Source organism: Saccostrea echinata, unplaced genomic scaffold (assembly GCF_033153115.1).
Source record: "Saccostrea echinata isolate AGI-Se365-2 ecotype Australia unplaced genomic scaffold, CSIRO_AGI_Sech_v1 ptg000009l, whole genome shotgun sequence".
NCBI classification, from domain to species: Eukaryota; Metazoa; Mollusca; class Bivalvia; order Ostreida; family Ostreidae; genus Saccostrea; species Saccostrea echinata.
The window spans coordinates 4,383,901-4,406,135 of record NW_026889758.1 but is presented as its reverse complement, the minus strand read 5'-3'; the positions used below and the strand labels follow the sequence as shown (position 1 = coordinate 4,406,135).

The 22,235-nt window shown below is 33.9% G+C and overlaps 1 protein-coding gene across 1 annotated transcript in view; it reads right to left on the bottom strand.

Moving 5' to 3' along the window:
- The window catches only part of LOC133181633 (uncharacterized), a 37,039-nt gene extending 15,533 nt beyond the window's left edge, over positions 1–21,506 (bottom strand). The window contains exons 1-13 of the mRNA XM_061316177.1: positions 21,459–21,506; positions 19,926–20,016; positions 16,620–19,570; positions 16,379–16,522; positions 16,081–16,239; positions 15,879–15,965; positions 15,699–15,780; positions 15,042–15,118; positions 14,802–14,939; positions 13,150–13,287; positions 12,311–12,456; positions 9,262–9,421; positions 3,968–3,980 (exon numbers count right to left, since the gene is read on the bottom strand). Coding sequence (XP_061172161.1) covers positions 3,968–3,980; positions 9,262–9,421; positions 12,311–12,456; positions 13,150–13,287; positions 14,802–14,939; positions 15,042–15,118; positions 15,699–15,780; positions 15,879–15,965; positions 16,081–16,239; positions 16,379–16,522; positions 16,620–19,570; positions 19,926–19,962 — 4,132 coding nt within the window. The 5' untranslated portion in view covers positions 19,963–20,016; positions 21,459–21,506. The remainder of the gene's footprint in view (positions 1–3,967; positions 3,981–9,261; positions 9,422–12,310; positions 12,457–13,149; positions 13,288–14,801; positions 14,940–15,041; positions 15,119–15,698; positions 15,781–15,878; positions 15,966–16,080; positions 16,240–16,378; positions 16,523–16,619; positions 19,571–19,925; positions 20,017–21,458) is intronic.
- Between the last annotated feature and the right edge of the window lie 729 nt (positions 21,507–22,235).

Here is a 22,235-nt window from a genome sequence, read left to right as displayed (position 1 = left end):
AAATATTGATTTTGTATATGTTTATTTATGAATACTTTTTAAATAAATTTCTTTTTCATATTCTAAATTTGATTACGCCGAAAATTATGAAAATTCTCCTACCAGGGCCCTTCCGGCATAGGCGTCGGAAGCAAATTGAAAGTGGGGGGGGGGGGCTAATTGAAAGTGGAGGGGGGGGGGAAACCAACAAAAAAAGGTTAGCCCAAATTTTCAACGCCTATATTATGTCTATCTTTGCAAAAAAAGTGGGGGGGCTAAGCCCTCCCCTAGCCCCCCCCCCCGGTTCCGACGCCTATGCATGGACCCGCTGAGGCCTTGATTGGCCCCCAGTACTCTCATCGTAATTTGTGCCTATACTTCATTAAAAGTCCTAGCTTCGCCCCTGAACAGGTTAAAGCGTATAACGTTAGTTAATATACGTCTATGCCTGTCTTCCCCACATCTGCACAAAGGCATAGCACTAAAAATAGACATTCTTTAAACCAGCTACTCACAATCTTTAGCTGTTGTTAAACTACAGATGAATCTTGCTCCTGTAAATTAATCTACAGGCACAGTAAAACATTTTCTCAGCACTGTATTTTTAGGCGCCTTTGATAAATTAAAAGATTCACGGTTCACCATTAATGATTGTTTTCACATCACTTTTCTAAAAGTAAAACCAATATCGTCGACGTTAAAATTTCCGGTCTGAAGTACATGAGTTTTTATACGTAAATAACAAGTTTCTGTCCTTCAAAAAGGACTGTGATACGTGGACCATAGGCATATGTTTTTAACAGAAATTGTAAAAAAAAAAAAAAAAAAAAAAAAATCATAAATTAAAAAATCTGTTTTGTAATAAAAATATGCGTTGTAAAAAAGATTTTGTTTAATCCTATATTGAAACATGTATGCACTTTTTCATCATAATTTAACGTTTCAGACTAATTACTTTTCTAAAAATTATGCTTGATCAAGGCATCCAATATACCCTTGACCTTTAACACTGGAATGTTAGAAGTAAATGGGGGTCATCCACAGGCCTTAAGCAACGGTTTCAAAAGTGGGGGAGGGGGGTGTCAACCTCCAAAAAAATCTGACAAGCCAAAAAAAAAAAAAAAAAAAAAAAAGGAAAGAAAAGAAAAACCTCTTTACCTGCCAATCAAATTCAGGAATTTGCCAGTGCTCGACCTTACAACAACAAAGAATTGTGGGGGGGGGGGGGGGAGGCAACCAGCACTGAAATGAAAATTTACTATAGCAGAATATATACTCAGAAAAAGCCCCCCCCCCCCGCGTTCTACGGACTAGATCCAGTATCACTCTATTAAGCAGTGTTGTTTCCTTTTCTGTTGGAGGCAGCATATGATAACAGACCCGTAGGAAATTAAATACGATACAAAGAGAAAGCTAACTAACAGAACTTTTGCGTCCCCTCAAATAATTTCGTCAGTAAAAACTGCACAATAGTAATGTAAGCTAATTTACGGTCATACCTCTCAAGATACGTCAGATTACGTTTTTTGTCAAGAATTTCTGTCAACCCCCCCCCCCCTCCCCCCACGTACAATTTTGAGTAAAAATCGTTGAGGAAAAGGCGTTGAATTCTTCCAATATATGGATTAATTTTTGAAAGTATAAACAATCTCAAAAAAGGTTTGTTATGATTAATCTGACGATTATTTTCAATGCAAAATCATGAATTTTCTCCAAAATCGTTTCAGAGCGAATTTGTTATTTTCTCCACATTACGGGTATATGAGAGGCATTCTAACTGTGGTGAGGGCCTGTACCGAGACACAATTAGATTATTCTAAATAGGATCCTACATTCTTCTGTAAAAACTCAATAAAAAGTGTAAATTATGTTAATTACCAATAAATCCCCCTAGAGTGGCGCGAGACAATTATATTAATGGTATCGGCTTTGACAGGGCCACCGCCAGGGTTTCTTAAAGGGGGGTGGATCTGGGAGAGGCACTCCCTCCCCCTAGCTAGAATTGTTTTAGTGGGTAATATATTGGTGGGATCTTGCGCATTCTTGGAGTTATTTTTTCACGTATTAGATAAACAAAATCTAGAAGCATTACTTTAGATAACAAATAATGAATTTATTTTGTTTAGAAATGATGTTTTCGAGTGTTTCTTTTAAGCAAGGGTGCGATCGCACCGTGCGCACCCCATTCTCGACGCCCTTGTTTGGGGAGGGTAGATTCTAAGTTCTTCGGTCTTCTTAGATTTAAGATCTTCTTCGGTCTACATAGTCGTAGAAACTTGAGAGCACCTGCTATGGAACTGTTGACATTTGACTTGAAATTGGAAGAAGTTCAAAGGTTATTGCATGTAAACAAAAATAAATGCGGAAGGCAATGATATGATATTGTACATGTATTACGTAGTTGATCCATGACCTTCAGGTTACAAGGAATCCTTCCTAATTGATTATCTAACTACGTACTTAGGATGAAAGTAAGTAATCTAACTGCGTACTTTACTTACTTTCATCATAACTCCCCCCTCCTTTCTCAGAACAACAACGACGTAGAAAAGAATGAGTGTACTTAAATTTTGGCCCTTTTTGCGATTTCTCTACCAAGTTGTAAATGAAGCGAATCCAAAATATTTTACAAGCAGTAACAAAATCGATATATGCATGATTATTCTCTGTTATTTATCTCTTAAACCCGTATCTACCAGTTGCATTGACACCTCCATAAACACAACTGCTCTCATCATATGCACTCTCGCATGGAGATTATATATGCTGCTCAATAGCATATGTAAGAAACATAGAAAAAAAGTAACTTGTAGGTAATAAGAAAAAAAAATTCGGAAAAAGAAATTTAAAGCAATATGAGCTGCAATTTTGATGTTAGAAATTTTTGTTGCAAAATTGTAATTAACTGTTTCAATGACAGAAAAAAAAAGAACGTTTATAAACTTCTGTTGTTCATACATGTATTTGCGATGGAAGAACTATTTATAAGCTTTGATTGAAGCAAAATTACATTATTGTCGTCCTGTACAATATTGATTTCTTATATAATACTATATATTTGATTGTACAGAATCCTTTATTCTGAAAAAATTTGATACTTTATTTCTGTCTAATTGATCAAAAAAGTTTAAATTACATACAAATTTATTATAACACATTTTAGCAGCAAAATGAAATTCTTAAAAATGCAGCTCATATTGCTTTAATAAGAAATTTTGTTTGCCATTATTTTTCAAACCTTTTTTAAAATTAATTATGAGCAACTTTCAAAAATTTTACCGTGGCAATAAAAAAATTCTCCAGATAAAACACATGTGCTGAAATAAATAATGAACATGCATAATTTCACACATTAAAGGAAAGATAACTCTTTACGAAGGTATATTTCTGACTTAGCGAAATGACGCGATAGTGACATGACGTGATCGTAAATTTTTATTATTTATCAATTTTTATTTACACAAAATGGCATAGATTCCGATGTTAATTACCACTACCATTACGCACTCACTCACTCATCCACTTACCCACACACTCGCAAGTGAGTTACTACATCCCCTCCAATTTCGATGCGAGTGGATAAGGAAAAAGGTAAATATAACTAAAAGTGATCGATCTCCTAAATCATGAATACAATACAAATCATGAATGGGACAAAACACGCGCCCCTAGAAACACTGAGATGGGATCTAGTGCCTAGGGGATGTAAGCATACCCAAGTAGAACGTAGTCAAATTAGTGTAAAAACAACAAATTCGTGTAAAACAACAATCTTATGTATGTGGTATGAAACATTCTGTCAAAATATTTCGAAAAATAGGTTGTATTTGCAAACAAGGCGATTTTGTCGGCCATAGAATTTGAGATATGTTGACTTTCAACAAGATTGTTGAAAGCCATGTAAGATCAACTAATTTGGCAGTAGCTGATCTTTCTCAGTTAAAATTGATCGTACCCAGAACATGCAAATCAACTGGGAGACAAACACACTTTAAATAACTCTGATTCTACACAAGAACTCTGAGGTTAATATTCAAAGAATGGTCTTCCAACAATCTGTGCACTAATTGTGCTCCTTTATTAGCCGACCTATGAAGCGGAACTTTTTCAAAAACTTCTACATGAGAAAAAAAAACACGTGCTTTGGCCTTCAACTCGACATTCAGAAATATCGACGACGTTTTATTAAATAACAATACATGTACATGTAGTTACTTAAATTCACACGTCGACTCGATATATTCCAGTGAACTCGAAATAAAAGACACCACAGAGTCTGCCACATCGGTTTCATAGTTGGACGTTTTACTAACTATAGACGATAAGGGCCAACTAAACTCTATGACATACAAGATGACTTCAGCTTTTCCATCGTCAACTTTCCTTATACATTGTATATGTAGTAATATCCAACTATCACCTGCATATGGTGTTTATGTCTCCAAACCTATTCGATAATTAAGGCATGCTCTGATCAAGAGATTCCAAAAACCTTATTTAAAGTCGGCAGTTCGTAAATTCTTTGGTCGTTATAAGACCTTGTTGGCAAATACAAAATCGTTTGGCTGTATTTTGACTAACATAATTCACACCATTTGTTAGGCTTTTGTTTTTACACTAAATTTGACTAGGGATTACTCCGACTACCTGATCAATACACAGGGTACACGGCGGGTATGACCGATCAACAGGGGATGCTTACGCTTCCTTGGCACCTGATCCCACCTCTGGATGTTTCCAGGGGTTCGTGTTTTATGCTCTGTTCACATATTTGTATTGTTTGTAGTTTTTTTTTTTTTGAGATCGATGTTTCCATTCGTGTTTTATGCTCTGTTCACAGATTTGTATTGTTTGTAGTCTTTTTTTATTTTGAGATCGATCAGTTTGTTATCTTCACCTACTTCATACAGATGGAATTGGAATATTACCGGGTACTGAATAAATAGGGGAAGTCGTCGATGGGAAAATGAATCATCACGATTCAGTATATTTCTAGTTATTAGTTGAAAGAATTTCACAGAGAATTCTATTTTTACATCTTTCTTCAAATCTTAATATATTTTACTTGTGAACCATTTTTTCTAAAAATCAGACCAAAATTGTGAGAGAGGTAGCGTTTTGAAAGAATTTCTCAGAATTTTTATTTTCTGTAACCATTAGTACAATGAAAAAAAGTGAAGATAACGAACAGTGATCGATCTAAAAAAATCTACAAACAATTCAAATCTGTGAACAGGGCACAAAACACTGACATTCGGAAATCCAGAGGTGGGATCAGGTGCCTAGGAGGAGTAAGCATCCCCTGTTGATCAGTCTCGCCCGCCGTGAGCCCTATGTATTGATAAGGTAGAGGGAATATTCCGTAGTAAAATTTTGTATAAAAAAAAAACTAACAATTGATATGGAACACATCAGCCAAAATACGTACCAAATTCGTTGGTCGAAAAATATGCATTTAAGTTTGTGTGTGTGTGTGTGTGTGTGTGTGTGTGTGTGTGTGTGTGTGTGTATCAAGTTTTTTTTTTTAAATTGGAACAAAATTAGGAGGAGTAGCTCTTTGGAAAAAAAAGTAACAGAAATTCTTTCTTTGTTACCTGGTAGTAATAATTACAACATCATTCGTCAAAACTGGACCAAAACTTTAGGAGGGATAGGATTGTAATAATATCTACCGACGAACACATTACCATCACATAAGCCTTTATGTCTTTGACCAGCTGAACTAATTATATGTTAGAAAGATTTTTATTTTGTTTATGAAGTATTTCACTATTTGTAGCGACAGAAAAGCAACGGGCGATAACTCTAATATTTGCTAAACTATTGTTGCCAAAAAAATAAATGATCGGGTGGGCGTGTGTTACGGACTGATACAATAAGATGACGATATATACAATCACAAAAGTTTTTCGGAAACCTTCGTGAGGTATTACTGCAAGTGTATATGGATGAAAATAAATAAATTGCATCATTTTAGCGGTAAAAAAATAATAATGAAATATTCGTTTCAAGAGAAAAAAATGAATTTCAGAATATACACCTTAAAAACCTGATTTTTATAAAATAAAAACGTGTTTCCTCTAAGAATTCAATCTAATAATAATTTTAAATCCTTGTACTTAACACCAAATCACGTTCAATCACATGGACTATTTTTGCCTGACAGGGTTATTTGCCCTTTGCTTGCATTAAACGTGTGACGGGTGTGTAGGATTTTAGTAAATTGCAAAGGGCCAGAGGTCATAAAATCATGTGAATATCTTGCTTTAAATGATTTAGTTTGTTTTGATTTCGTACTTTGTTTTGAATTTGTAAGGTGAAAGTGCAATGATGTATGACAACGAGACCAATATGAGTGTCATATGTCTGTGTCTGGTTTTCCAAAGTGAAAATTATCGTTTCAAAAATTAGAGAAAGTTTATTCTAAATACATAAATTAACACACAGAAATGATAATTTACATCATTGCACCCCCACCCCCATCCCACCCCAAGCCAACTCGCCAATCAGCTGATTTCTAGATCAATTTGTTTTACTTCATTAAAAAAAACTTTCAACAATACCTGTCCTCAAATTAAATTTAGAAAATGACAAGACAAACAAGAAGAACTTTGTACATCATGATCACATGTTACTGAGAGAAACTACGGTACGTGTAATGTACGAGTGAATTGAGAAAGAATAATTATTGTATCAAGACTTAATTTTTGAACATGATGAATAATCCAAAATATAAATTTATGGGTGACAGTAAACATATCCTCATTTTCTGCCTCATGCAATATTCTTTGAAAATTATGATGTATAGCCAGTTTAGCTTTTCTTGTTCCTTTCTAATACTAGAATAAAATGTGTGCGAGTTTGATGTGCATGTGAAAAATGTGGATGTTACACTTGTTATTCATTAACTTATATTTTACTTGCTGAGGCTTTCTGATTTGATTACACAATTTCTGATCATAATATTAAGTTTCATAACTTTAAGCCTATTCTTTTTCATCATCAAAGTTATCATCATCCTTGAAAAAAATCTTTTTTCACCCTAGTAAGAATTTTTTTAATACATTTTTATTGTATATATTGTAGTTCGTTCTTTTTGCCAGGGGGGGGGGGTATAATTTTTTTTTAGCAATTCTGATCAAAGAACTCTAGCTGGAGAAATATCAAGTTTTTAGATACATGTATTGATATTTCTCATAGTGTTTTTTTTTTCCATTTTATTTATCAAGAATGAAAAGACATTTTTTGTACCACAGTTCAGACTTAAAAATAATGCTGACCCTATCATATTTATTTTTCAAACAATTATATACACTGGGGAAAAAATCTTAATGCATATTTTTTTGTTTATATAATTTTAATAAAGTACTTTGCATTAAATAAAGACTTATAACTCAGTAGACTTGGTCTATTTTATTTTTTAAAAAATGGCAACACTTTTTGTTTCAAGATTTAAAAAATGAAAACACAAAAATTATCATAACTTTTTCATTTTTCAACCAATTTCAAAAAATAAAACTGTTTTGGAAATGGTTTTGAAGCCTCTTAAAAATAAAATGTTGCTTTTTAAATTAAGAAGTGCTTTTAAAAATCATGTTCCATAGCTACTATTTGTGAATCTTGTGAGACAGTATTTATCTCATAATGCACTATGATTCAGATTTGAGAAATCAGTATTAGAAGGATGACATAAAAATTACTACATTTATTTATTTTTTAGCTTTGAATATGAAAATAAAAACTGCTGAAATACTCAGAGCATCCTCATATTTGGAATTGAAACAAATAAATTAGAAATAAAAGTTATTATTATTAGTTTAATCTTCAATGAAAATGAAAGGAATATAAACTAGATATATCTACATTGAACCTATTTACATTTTTCATTGGCACTTAAGGAATTCTTTTTTTTTAAAACTCTAACAAAATGTATGAGTAAGTTTAATTTCATTTGCAATCATTCAATACGTTACAACCGTCATGCAAATGTCACAAAAGTGGATGGAAATGACACATTTTTATGAGGTGAATAGCACCAGTTTTTAATATATGATGCAATATTTAAATCCATTCATTTGTGTGTGTGTGTGTGTAAATATAAATATAAATATATATATATATATATATATATATATATATATATATATATATATATATATATATATATATATATATATATATATAAGTGCGATCTACCTGCAGATACACAATAAGGACCGGAGGTATTTCAGGTCCGGAGTTATTTCATATCAACTGGGTTTTAATATTTATATTAAACGTAATACATGTATTTTAGTAGTCTAGCCGTAGTGCCAGTTGTTTTTTTTTTAAATTTCCTTTTTCCATTCGTGACCTTGTATCTTTTTATTAAGTAGATCCGACACATTTGGATATACAGTGCTGTTCATTTTCTAGTGCTTTATATGTATGCAATATTTATATGTATATCATATGAGTATTTTTTAAAGCCAGTGAACTTTAGTATATTGATATTGCACATTCCCCAGCAAGACAATTCATCAAAATGAATTTTGTAAAGAAAGCTAATTTACAATGTATATATACAAATGACAACCATGAGAAATGAGACAAGGTTTTCTCTTAAATTTCGTATTAAATATCGTCATCTTACTGCAGTAGAAAGAGAAATTTTAAAGAGTTAAGAAACGAGGGGAATGCTTCAATCAAAAGAATTTTTCGTATGCCTTATACACACAGGGAAAGGTAATGAAAGTGCTGGACATGAAAAATATGTAGTCTGCGACATGAAAATGATAGCTTGACAAGACTAACAAGTAAATTGTTAAAAAGACACATCCTCTTTAAATTGAAATGATATGGGTTGAATGATATACTACAACACGTTATTGTGATAACTACTGAACACTAACTTTGATTAGCATACCCCCGGTATAACAAAATACAAAAAATACAACAAACAAACAAAAACAAACAATGGAAACAAAAATAAGAATGAAAATATGGTTGTAATATGTCCACAAGTAGAATAAATTCTTCCTTTGACAGCATCATTATTATAACATGTGTTGCAGTTGAATAGCAGAGGATGACGATTGTGTCAGTTTAGGGCTTCCCATGATTACTGCGTATTCATTCAATGTCTGCAAAAGAATACAGACTGGACTTGTACAATATATATCTCTTTTTTTTTCAACAAAGAAAATTACAAATGTCTCTTTTTTATTCCTAAACATGTATACAGGAACACGCCAATGAAACTTCTCTGTTATAAAAATTGGTCGAGGAAATTGAATAAAATACCTTATAAATGAGAGCGTATTGTTCCTTGTTTTGAACCACACCAGCACGCTCTTTGCGCATGTTGCAGACACATCCCAGGATATCTACCACCCTCTTGTTTTCGTAGGAGCGCATACAGATATCAATAGCTATCAGTGTCCCAGTTCTGCCTGTACCCGAACTGAAAAAAATATTGTATACATATATCAAATAAGATTTGCGCTTCACTCCTGCCTTTAACTCGATCTGAAAATACATATATCAAATACGAAAAAATACTTCAGTTCTACGAGTACCTGAACAGAAAATACACGAATACCTATTTAAGGAAGGATGGATGGATGGATCGATCAATCGATGGATAGATGGATGGATGGATAGATAGATAGATGGATGGATGGATGGATGGATGGATAGATAGATTAGATAGATAGATAGATAAATAAATAGATAGATAGATAGTGTTTAAGGAAGAGTTGCTTTAAAAAACGGTACCCCTTTTATCGAGTATAATGGTTAAGTCAATGTTTTGTTAAGGGAAACCCTAAATATCTGCCTGTAAAATACGTAAAATAGGAGGAGCACAATGGCACTATGTAATAAAGATTCTGTGAAAGTCTCATCAAATTTCATTGATCCAGGAAGAGTCGCGGAAAATGAGATGGGTAGCTCCAGTGTTAAATGAAAAATGGTAAAGTCCATGATTTGCTATTAGAAAACCCAAATATCTTACCAATCAAAACGTAAAATAGGAGGTACAAAATGGCACTATGTAATAAAAGGATCTGTGAAAATTTCATGTAATTGCATTCAATGGTGTGAGAGGAGTTGCGGATAAGGAATAGCTAATCCAGGTGTAACGAATGTATGGTTGGAAGAAAGTACGGAGGGACACCTCCATTACTATATAACCCCAACATTTCAAGCCGGGATATAATAAATCTGAACAACATTTAGAAGATTCTCGATTGACATCGGTTCGGCATCAAGACACAAAGAACAATCCAAGTTTGTCACTTGCAGTGTACATGCAAAGTCCGCAATCTTGCAATATAAACGATGAAAAGGTTAAACTTTTAGACAGTGACAAAGTGTCGTTAATTGCCTGCCAAACACTTAGTTGTGCTGTACACTTTCCTAGTCATAATTCCATAATAGCCTACTTACAAAGTGCCCTTGTTATCTGCGGTGTTGCTCATCTGTCCTGGTAATATTTGTACCAAGGATAACTTTTATGTAGAGTGCCTTTGTGACCTAGGATAACTTTTATACAGAGTGCCTTCGTTACTGAGGATAACTTTTATACAGAGTGCCTTCGTTACTGAGGATAACTTTTATACAGAGTGCCTTCGTGACCTCAGATAACTTTTATGTAGAGTGCCTTTGTGACCTAGGATTACTTTTATACAAAGTGCCTTCGTTACTGAGGATAACTTTTATACAGAGTGCCTTTGTTACCTAGGATAACTTTTATACAGAGTGCCTTTGTTACCTAGGATTACTTAAATACAGAGTGCCTTCGTTACTGAGGATAACTTTTATACAAAGTGCCTTCGCTACTGAGGATAACTTTTATACAGAGTGCCTTTGTTACCTAGGATAACTTTAATACAGAGTGCCTTCGTTACTGAGGATAACTTTTATACAGAGTGCCTTTTACTGAGAATAACTTTTATACAGAGTGCCTTCGTTACTGAGAATAACTTTTATACAGTGCCTGTGTTACCTAGGATAACTTTTATACAGAGTGCCTTTGTTACCCAGGATAGATTAATACAGTGTGCCTGTGGTACCTGTGTCAGCTGTATTTATAATGTAATACATGGAATAACCCTTGTACAGGATGCCTCTGTAATACCTACAGTGTACTATCAGTGTATTATACCTGTAGTGTACTATCAGTGTGTAATACCTAAGTGTACTATCAGTGTGTTATACCTACAATGTACTATCAGTGTGTTATACCTACAGTGTACTATCAGTGAGTTATACCTACAGTGTACTATCAGTGTGTTATACCTACAGTGCACTATCAGTGTGTAATACCTACAGTGTACTATCAGTGTGTAATAGCTACAGTGTCCTATCAGTGTATTATACCTACAGTGTACTATCCATGTGTTATATCACAGTGTACTATCAGTGTATTATACCTACAGTGTACTATCAGTGTGTTATATCACAGTGTACTATCAGTGTGTTATACCTACAGTGTACTATCAGTGTATTATACCTACAGTGTATTATCAGTGTGTTATACCTACAGTGTACTATCAGTGTGTAATACCTACAGTGTACTATCAGTGGGTTATACCTACAGTGTACTATCAATGTATTATACCTACAGTGTACTATCAGTGTGTAATACCTACAGTGTACTATCAGTGTGTTATACCTACAGTGTACTATCAGTGTATTATACCTACAGTGTATTATCAGTGTGTTATACCTACAGTGTACTATCAGTGTATTATACCTACAGTGTGCCATCAGTGTGTAATACCTACAGTGTACTATCAGTGTGTTATACCTACAGTGTACTATCAGTGTGTTATACCTACAGTGTACTATCGGTGTGTTATACCTACAGTGTACTATCAGTGTGTAATACCTACAGTGCACTATCAGTGTGTTATATCTACAGTGTACTATCAGTGTGTTATACCTACAGTGTACTATCAGTGTGTAATACCTACAGTGTACTATCAGTGTGTTATACCTACAGTGTACTATTAGTGTGTTATACCTACAGTGTACTATCAGTGTGTAATACCTACAGAGCACTATCAGTGTGTTATATCTACAGTGTACTTTCAGTGTGTTATACCTACAGTGTACTATCAGTGTGTAATACCTACAGTGTACTATCAGTGTGTTATACCTACAGTGTACTATCAGTCTGTAATACCTACAGTGTACTATCAGTGTATTATACCTACAGTGTATTATCAGTGTGTTATACCTACAGTGTACCATCAGTGTGTTATACCTACAGTGTACCATCAGTGTGTTATACCTACAGTGTACTATCAGTTTGTTGTACATGCAGTTTTATATCCGTGGTTTATACCTGCAGTGTACTATTAATGGTGCCCCACTATCCTCATAATGGACGCGTGTGTCTAGGATAAGTTTGATAACGGATATTGGTTCTGGAATGGAATCCACAGACCAACTTGTAAACCAAAAATGTCGAATTTCTCTTAAAAGATTGTTCTACAAAGAAGAAACAAAATAATCATTTATTTACTCCTCAAAATATCACAAAAAAACCTAGATAGATGGAGTCAGCAATTTCTACATCTCCAACAAAGTAACTGATGTTCCATTCAGTCTTTCCCAGATTGTAAATTAGGAACGAATCGTGATTTACAATTTATTGAAAATTATCGGTTGGCTGTTAGGCACCCAAAATGCCTGTGCTCTCATGTAAAAAGCCAAAAACTTTCTTTTAGGTCTGACGACACGTTGCTCGAATGTCTATTTTGTATCTTATCCTAATATACAACAAATAAATCATAATTATCATTATCTTGTGATTTAAACTATTTTCAAAAAGTATAGGTAGATAAAGACACCAAAAGGTTGTGATATTGGCAATGCTAGTGATTTCCAATAGGATTATATAGTAAATAACATCCACTGGTATCTTGCACAAATGCCTGATAAAATACCTTAATATTTTCTTAGGAAACTTATTAAAGTAGCAATACTTCAATGACAAAGTCTTGAAAAAAATTATATATTATTGAGGAACGTGTCGTCTGACCTTAAAACGCGTTTTTGATCAATTAAATGTCCTTGAGGCAAAATAGACAAAATTTTTCCAAGTTCTGAGTGTCAGATAAAGTGGAAAGTTTTAAAAAAGTTAGAAACAAAAACAAGCAAAAACCCCCAAAACAACCTTACTTCTATGTCTTTTACTTCCAACAATGACATAATATACTCTTGTCTAACTTCTTTCTTTTTCAGCACAAGTACAATATCCCCGTATCGAACACGTCCATTAATTCCCTCTGTGTCTGGAATATAGTGTGCATCCCGGGGCTGCAATAGAAGTAGGATTTCAAGGTTTTTCCTAAAAAAATAATTTCCAAATAAGGTATCAATATGCAAAGCACAAAATACCATATTTCTATACAAGACCTAGGTGTCTAATATCAAAAAGTGTTTTAACATGTGAGGTTAAATTATATAGACGGATGCAGGATAACTGCAGTACTGCTACTGATATGGCGTTACAGCAATTGTTTAAAAATGAAAAGTATGGAGATAACGAACAGTATTCAAGCTCAAAAGTCCATTAAACAATACAAATTTTGGAGCTGAGCAAAACAACAGAGGTGGGATCAGGTGCCATGGAGGAGTGAGCATCCCCGGTCACACCCGCCGTGTGCTCCTTGTCATGATCGGGAAATAATGGAAAAATCTATCGACAATTCAGTGTGTAAATAATGGACTAACAATTAGACGTACTTTTTTTCCACCTTGGATTAAGGTCATACGCAACGTACATGTGCATATACTTTACACTGTACCTTTCCAACTGATAATTTTCCAAGATATATTTTTAATTTTGAATCATTGTACCATCAGATGTTATCAGACAAAAAATCAGCATACATTACCATGAATTTTAACGAAATTACGAAATTATGAAAATCCTTGTATTTTGTAAAGAAAAATTAACAAAAATATAGTTTTAGCTGATATTTCCTCAAAATTTTACTCAGAGGATGTGTACAGTATTACCTCACATCGTAAAATCTCAAAAAGGTCCTTTAATTATTGGAACTCTTGAACTATCCAGGAATAAGAAATAAAAGTTCAAAACTACGTTGCATATGTCCTTAATTAAGCTAATTTTCCGCGGACATAATTGCAATCCATGAAATCCGTGTAATTTTCTAACTGCCGATCGAGTAAGAAATTAAGTTATTACCCCGCAGAAGTCGCCCGCGTGGCTCAGTGGTTAGAGCGTTCGCTCTACAGTCGCGGGGTAAATCCTTACATAACTTTTTTTAACGAAAGTTGAACTTCAATTGTAAATATCAAGAAATCAACACGTTTTTACTTTCAAAGTTATCCCAGAGAAAACAGTTGAAAATGTAAATATTTATCTGCTAACTAAAACTTAAATTCACTTAGCGTTATTAATTTGCCCTGCAAAATAGAAGTACTGCAGTCATCATGAAAGGGTTGATTATGAATATGAGGTAAATTACTGTAGATTCCCAAATATTCGCGAGGAATTCATTATCGCATTATTCCGCGAGAAGCACCACTCGCAAAATTAAATTTCTCGCTCTGATTTTTATGTGGCTTAAATGCATGTAAAAAGTCTTGATCAGCAGTCTACTCGCCAATCGTTTTGTCACCTTGGAATCATATTGCAATATTTAGTACTCGCGTAAATTAAGGAATCTACAGTTATCTTGTTAGGTAAGGCCACATTTCTATGTCAGTATCATGTCATCCACCTTTGCCTGATACAAATACTGGTGATTTTAAGTCATGTCATTTCTCTGGTTACTCGGTAATTAAATGATAAATAACTAAACCGGTTGCATTTCGTTGACAGCAGTGATCATTATGATGACACGACTCTGTTGCTCCCACACCATTCTCCAGAAATCTGCAATTGTATTGGGCAGTGGGGCTTGTGTAGCAATATAGGCATGTAAGTCACAATTGTATCCCTACAAAAGATGGTCATTGAAGGGGAAATTATTCTCTGGTTGTACAGAGTAATACCGAACTATAATCACTGCTCACTGCTTGTTATATACATTAACACTTACTGTGACAAAATTTGCATTAATGTATTCAGAATGTTCTTCGTGTTCCAATTTCTTTAACTTAACACGCGAGTGGGTTACTGTAAGAAAAAGAAAATAGAAAGTGTAAAATCCTAAAAACCATAAATATAATCATTTTAATTTTATTAAAAAAATTATTATAATATACTGCTGTCAAGTTCTTTTTTAAGAATAAATATGAAGGAGATAATTACAGGAACTTTTAAACAGGCAACTGTTGCGTTGTTCTCTATATCCACTGTCTTTAATGTTTATACATTTTATTTGCACATCATAAAGCATCCGCCCTTTTTGGCAAGCCATTTTGACTGAGAGGATTTAAGAGTAGTTTTACTTTGCATGTAATTTTTGCATACTTACACTAAGACCTGGTCCACATAGTTTCATTTTAATCATAATAGTACATGTATTAACATGTATTATATGCTATATCTTGACTCAAACTATAAAATTTCATCTTTATCATTAAAGATGATCAAAGTTTATTATCTTAACTTTTTGCATTGATCTTTTTTGTCATAAAACGTTTAAAAAATAATTCCATAATGTATATGTAACAATATGATAAACATTTTATTCTAGCCCATACCACCGCCTTATTTTTAGGACAAATTTCAATCACAATAACAAATTTCTTACGTGGAATAACGTTGGCATATCTGTTTTTATCCTCAGCTCCTATTGGGACACATGAAAGACTTGGCATTTCATAAGGGAGTTTCTTTAAAAAAGAAATGCAAAGCATTTACGTTGTCATTCTGTTATATTCCATGTTTATATAACATGTACAACTCATTGGTTTTAAGATATAGGACTTACGTCAAACTCTTTGTATATTTCAACCATATCTCTTGTCATGTTAGACAAATTGTTGAATCCAAGAGGGTTTGAGCATGACGAAGTACCCTGTAATTTCAGATCATTACCCCCACTTTATCTCTAAATTCTATTTTTTTTTTTTAGGCAAATCAAAGCAATTGACATTAGAAAGTGAATATTGAATTCTGTTATAGTGAATTACCTCCTCGTTGTTCTCTAAACCAGGGTTCCAAAAACCGCTGTGTGGCCTCGACTTTGGAACAGCGTTAAGAGCAATAGAATCTAAACTTCTCAGAGAAAAACGATTGGAGCCTGGGAGAAAGTTCTCTGAACCTTTATTGTGTCGTCTATGCATCAATATCTGACAAGAATGTTCAGAATGGTCACCATGTAAAGTGAAGTAAAACTTCAGACGTGCATGTTATGTTTAATGTTGAGAAATAAGGAATTTGGCTATGTGAGATATAAACCCCTTCCTTTCTATAAATATACGACTTTACCTGTAACATAATCAGGCAAACACAGCAAATACCTCCGATAATGACGATGATAATGGAAATGGTCATCCCGGAGTTAAGACCTTTGTCCGATTCGTCTTTCTGATTTTTGTTCACATAAGAGTTGATAAGATGGACATTCACAAGCTATTATATAAACGTTTCAAATAAACATCAGCAAGGTCTTCAAACAAAAGAAAGGATTTTGTAATGCCACAAAATTTTGACTCTTTTAAATACTTACCTTTTGACCATATCGAGACTGGGAGGTTAAAAATCCAGTTCGGAGAAATTCTGAAGAATCGATAGTCAGTTTTACATCTATCTGTCCTTTGATGTCAGTGACGTATAAATCCACTGTAACGATAGTAATATCCCCTTTAGGCCTAGAATCGATTCTGTTCTCATTGACTTTGTCGTAACACAACTGATTGATGAACTTAATCTGCTTTTCCTCGAAATTCTTATCCATTTTCCGCCTTATAATTTTTGTCAAGTCTTTCAGGAACGTCGATTTTCCAGAACAGAACTCGCTCAATGTCATCCGGAACTGCATGCTAATGTATACGGGAGGCACAAGTAGTGGTGTTGTGTAAATATCACTTGGTTTCTCGGTTGCTTTCGGAGTTTCTGTAGGCTTTTTTGTCGTTGGGGCATTAGTTCTTTGTTTTTTAGTTGTTGACCGCGAAACTGCTGGATTTGGTCGTCTTGTAGTTATGGTATTTACTGAAGGACGTGTTGAGATGGTAGTGGTATTTTTGAGAGCAGTTATGAGAGTGGTAAATGTGTGACTGATCTTTGAAGACTCTATGGTTGTATTTCTGTCCTGATTACTTATTGTGAACGTGTTGTGTCCAGGCATTGAATATATTGTACTATTTTCAGTTGTCTTAGAGGGATTTGGGTTTACGGTGCTTTTTAGCTTTAACGTAGAGAGAATTGATTTAGAACTTTCTTTGCTGACAATTCTTTGAGATGGCGAGGTTTTGAAGTTAGCTTCTGTACGTTCAGGAGATACTGTACTTCCAGAAGTTATACTAGTAAGAACCTCAGGTAATCTATTGGTTAACACCCCTTCACTGACAGTAGGATGGGTGCTGATGATATGAGAATGAACTGTTTTCAAGAGCTCTGTGGTAGAATTTAGAGCTGCCTCAGTATGAACAAGTGATGAACGAGTGTGCGATACTCCTTCGTTATCAGTGTGCTGTGTACTGTCAATTCTGTGATACTCGGTTCTAGATTCAGAAACTGTTGTATGTAAATCCACATATCTTTCTCCTGTAATAGCTGGGTATGTTGATTCTCTCTCCATAATTGTAGCTGAAAAACTTGTTAACTCCACATTTTCTTTGGTTACTTTTTCGTTACTTTTTTCTGTCATGTATCCATTAGTACTCGAAGATGTACTTATATATCCGACTTGCTCTGGTGACTCTGTCTTTGGCAAAACTGTAGTTGTAGAAAGGAACTCCATTGGTTCTGTTGGGATGTGTAGAGTAACGTGCGGCACGGGTTCATCGGGACTCTGTGTCTTACCGCTGACCACTGGACCAAACTCTGTTGCAGCACTAACCCGTGTAGTTCTTTGATATATGGGTTCGGTTGGCTCAGGATTTATTGGTTCTGTTGGTAACTTTATGGTCATTTCGGGTACCATTTCGCTCGGAGGAAATGTTGTACCCTCGTTACTTTCTCTTTGATGAGAATACGTACTCGAATAAATTGGTCGAAATGTTTGAAATGTATCTTTGTTTGTGGTGGTACTCACTGTAGATCGAGTCCTTATTGGTAGTTCTTCTGGTATAACAGACGATTTTCTGTTTAAGATTTGTTCGGTTGGAAAGATTTGATGAGTTGTTGATTTCATAGAGAAATCTTTCTCGGTAACCTGGTGAACGACGGGCTCTCTAGAAAAGTGTGTTATATAGGAACCTTCTTCTCGTGAGTTCTTTGTATTTGTTGGCTCTCCGATATATTCATTTGGTAATTGTCCAGATTCTGATGTTAAAGTTTGTCGATGTAATGATGATTCGGTGATTTCGTGTTGATCGGGTTCTTTCTGCGGAAGGGTCATTTCTGGGACGTTGCCTTTGGTACGATATTTATTCTCCTTGGTATGTATAGCTTCCATTACTGTTGTGTTTGCATGGCTTAACCTATCATCTGTATTGTTAACGTTTTCCAGATATTCAGTGTCAGGATTTTCCCCTGAAATGTGTATTGTGGCTAAGGGAACATTTTCTGTCGGTAAGGCAAATGTGCTATGTCTGTTTTCGAGAACATTGTCACTGTTATTTCGTCCATCTTTTGAGTGCGGTTCCACTACGGTTCCAGAATCAGGATCAATGTCTGGAAACAGTATGTTTTGATGTGGTGTTTCTAAAGGTGTGATAGTTGTTGATGAATTAATTTTTCTTGTGGTGCCATAATTTTCTATCTTAATTTCATTATTGTTCAGGTGTAAATCTTGAAGATTAGTTCCATTTCCATTCCGAATTTCGCGGTTAGGTTCCTCTGGTAATCTTCCTCTCTCTGGTCCTTCGGATTGAGTATTTCCAAGTGACAGCGATATGTTTTGTGTTTCAGCATAAGGAGAAGGTAAAATCGTACGTTTTACTATCGGGATGAGTTTTTCTTGATGTTCATCTTGTCCAAAGTTTATGTTTGATGATTGATCCCGATTACCAACTTCAATTCTACTGCCAAAGACCTCTTGTCCTAATTCTATATCACTTATACTTCTTTGGATATGAATGACATTTTGATGGGTTGTAACGTTAGTCCCATTTGATGAATTTGTAGTAGAATTCAATTCTGCAAGAAGAAAATGTGTTTCTTCCTTCTGATTTGGTACGATATCGGATTCTCTTGATATGTTTTGTGCAACAGTAGAATTTCTTTGCAAATTCCCTTTGATTGTCTGAATTAAGAACAACCTCCGGTCGGAAACTAAATTTCCGTTTTGAATTATGTGCTGCCGTTGTTGCAGTTGAGGAATCGTGTCGTTCTCTCTGCTCCTTGGAATGTTTTGGATATTGTTTTCGAAGAACGGTTGATTATATTCTTGGTCTTGAGCACCCACTGTGTCCCTGACGGGATACGCATGCTGATATTCCTTCGATTCCTCAGCTTGTAGCTGGTTTCTCTCAAACAATGGGTTTCCTACATATTCTTTACATACGCAAAGTAAACCTGTAATTGCCATGTTAAATCTTACAAGGTATGTAAAGTTTTTAATTACATTGATTAAAGCATTTTCTGCAGTATCTACTATACATTCTCAACAGTTTAATCAAGACCATACTAATCAGAAATGTTACTTATCTATTACATGTAACTTATCTTTATGCAAATTTCTTACTCGATAAATTATTGCTTGATTTATATCCATTTCATTGCCTCAATTTTGGCAACATAGATACCAATATAACTGAAAGCTTGATTAACAAATTGTAGCGATCTGCATGTAAAAATCAGACCGTGTTTGACAAAATGCTGGATCTTGTTTATGCACAAATATTCACAAATTAGATAAGACCATACATACAAGCTATGACAACCCAAGTATTGACAATGGACGGCATCGACAACCTCAACTAAATTAACTCGAGACTTTCGTCAGAAACCAGGAACGACATCTGAAAAAAAAATTATTAAAGATTTCTGAACTATTTAAATTTGTAAAAGCTCACTTCAAATATTACTGAGATAATTCATAAGGAATTAGCAACTATTTTTGGGATGAAAATCTTACAGTTTCTTTACATGAAGTTTGAAATTTCACTTGAAAAGCTAGTAAGAATTGAATTATTATTTAATAATATTATTTTCTGTTTTAGATTGTGGTTAACTTTAAACTTATGAATTGAATTATATACTTTCCTGATTCAGAATTTGGTTAACTTAAAACTGAATTTTATCACAACATTATTTCCAACAAATTTCATAGACAGTTATTATGTCCATGTCATTTACAAAACCATATCCATGTTCTACTGTGTTTGTGACAATGCCAATGTCGATGAAGCCAGATACGAAGTTTGATGTACTAAGTATTAAAGTATTTTTAACTTGAATAACAATTGTTATCAGTAAAGTTTAATACATGTAGTTTAATTGTACTTGTGAGAAGCGTAATTTTTTTTTATTTATTTATTTTAAGTATGTTAAACTTTCTCGATGTTGTGAAGAAATTGGCGTTAATTAAGGAATGTTTTTAAGTTTTGTGTGAGTTATTGGTGTGTAAATCACACAGACTTGTCACATAGGCATATTTCATGAAGCGCGCTAGCGCTTCATGAAATATGCCTACGTGACAAGTGCTACAATGAGGCTATATTTGTAGACAAATATAGCCTCATTGTTACGTCACTTTAGCGCGAGTTTCTCCGTGTATATTTCTACGCGTGAGTATACACAAAAATGGTTTTCAAATCAATTTCACAGTTGGCTTAGTAGAAAAACACAGCAAATGTAAAAATATGTAAAATGTACGTTACAAGTTAGGTTAGTATAGGATCTAAATATCTGCGCATATGTTACTTTTAAATCTTTGATGCACACATATAAGCATTAAGATATGTATATGTGTATAATCAGGCTCTACAACAAACTCAACTTATCATTACATAATATATATATATATATGTATATTATATATTCAGTCCTTACATGCATTGAGAGATGTCAATTGAAAAAAAAAATTACGTCACGTAGATGATTTATATGAGCTGCCATAGAGTAAAAGACGAATTTCAATATGAAAGATCTATCTTTAAAATTCAATAAATATATGTATTTGAAGCAATTTAATTTTTCATTTAAATACATTAAATATTTGATATAATAAATATTTACCTCGTCAGTTTCAGGGATGGTGGGCCTTTGCTTTATCGGTCTAAACTTATCACATGATACAGGGAACTTATTTTATGCAGGTCAAATCAACAATAATGATAACATTTATTAGATCTATATGGCTGTATCATAATGAGGCGATAGCAGCGTGGTTTTCTTGGTACATAACTATTTCGAGTATCAATAAAACGACCTTCTTATTATATTACTATAGATTACTTACCTTGGCCGGATTTCACTGTGTCCAGTGATGTTTATGTTTAAAAAAAATGAATTTAAAAAGAAAAGTAATCCCAAGCACTGGTTTTTTGACATGACATTCCGTCAGAAATTACAAGGTATTTGTAACCGATGGCGTAGTACTAAAATTGAATGTATTTCTTTGGTTTAATTAAGAGGTTAGGAATGTACAGAAGTTTTTGTGGAGGACAGGATAATTAGATCGTCACATTGAATAGCTTATTTCCTGACCCACTTACTGTTGAGGAGGAAGTTCTGTTCTTATACTTTAAATACTAGCCATGGCAGAGGTGCAACCGTGTCTTCTGAAAAGTGTTTATATTTATTTTTTTTTTTGAAAGGGAGAGCGAACACATCCATGGCAAAATTACTCTCTATAAGCCATACTTAACTCATTAATCGAGTTACAATTTATTGAATCTACAATACATAATTAGTAAAACGAGAAGGATTTTTTAGGTACCTATATAATTCAGATATACAAGTATAGCCCTTAGTCCGACTGATTTCGTGCACAAACTGTATCCTGTTTAATAATTAGTTTTTCTGCAAGTGTGTTACGATAGAATACATTGTGTCGACATGCAAGATTGTTATTTCGACATGCATTACGTGTATGTCAACATACAACATATATATAAAATAGTTAACATACATATTTACTATGCATATGACATGTCAAATGTTGCAATTAATATTCGATCTTTTTCATATGTATTGTATATTTTTCCATTTGTATTCTATAATTTTCCATTTTGTA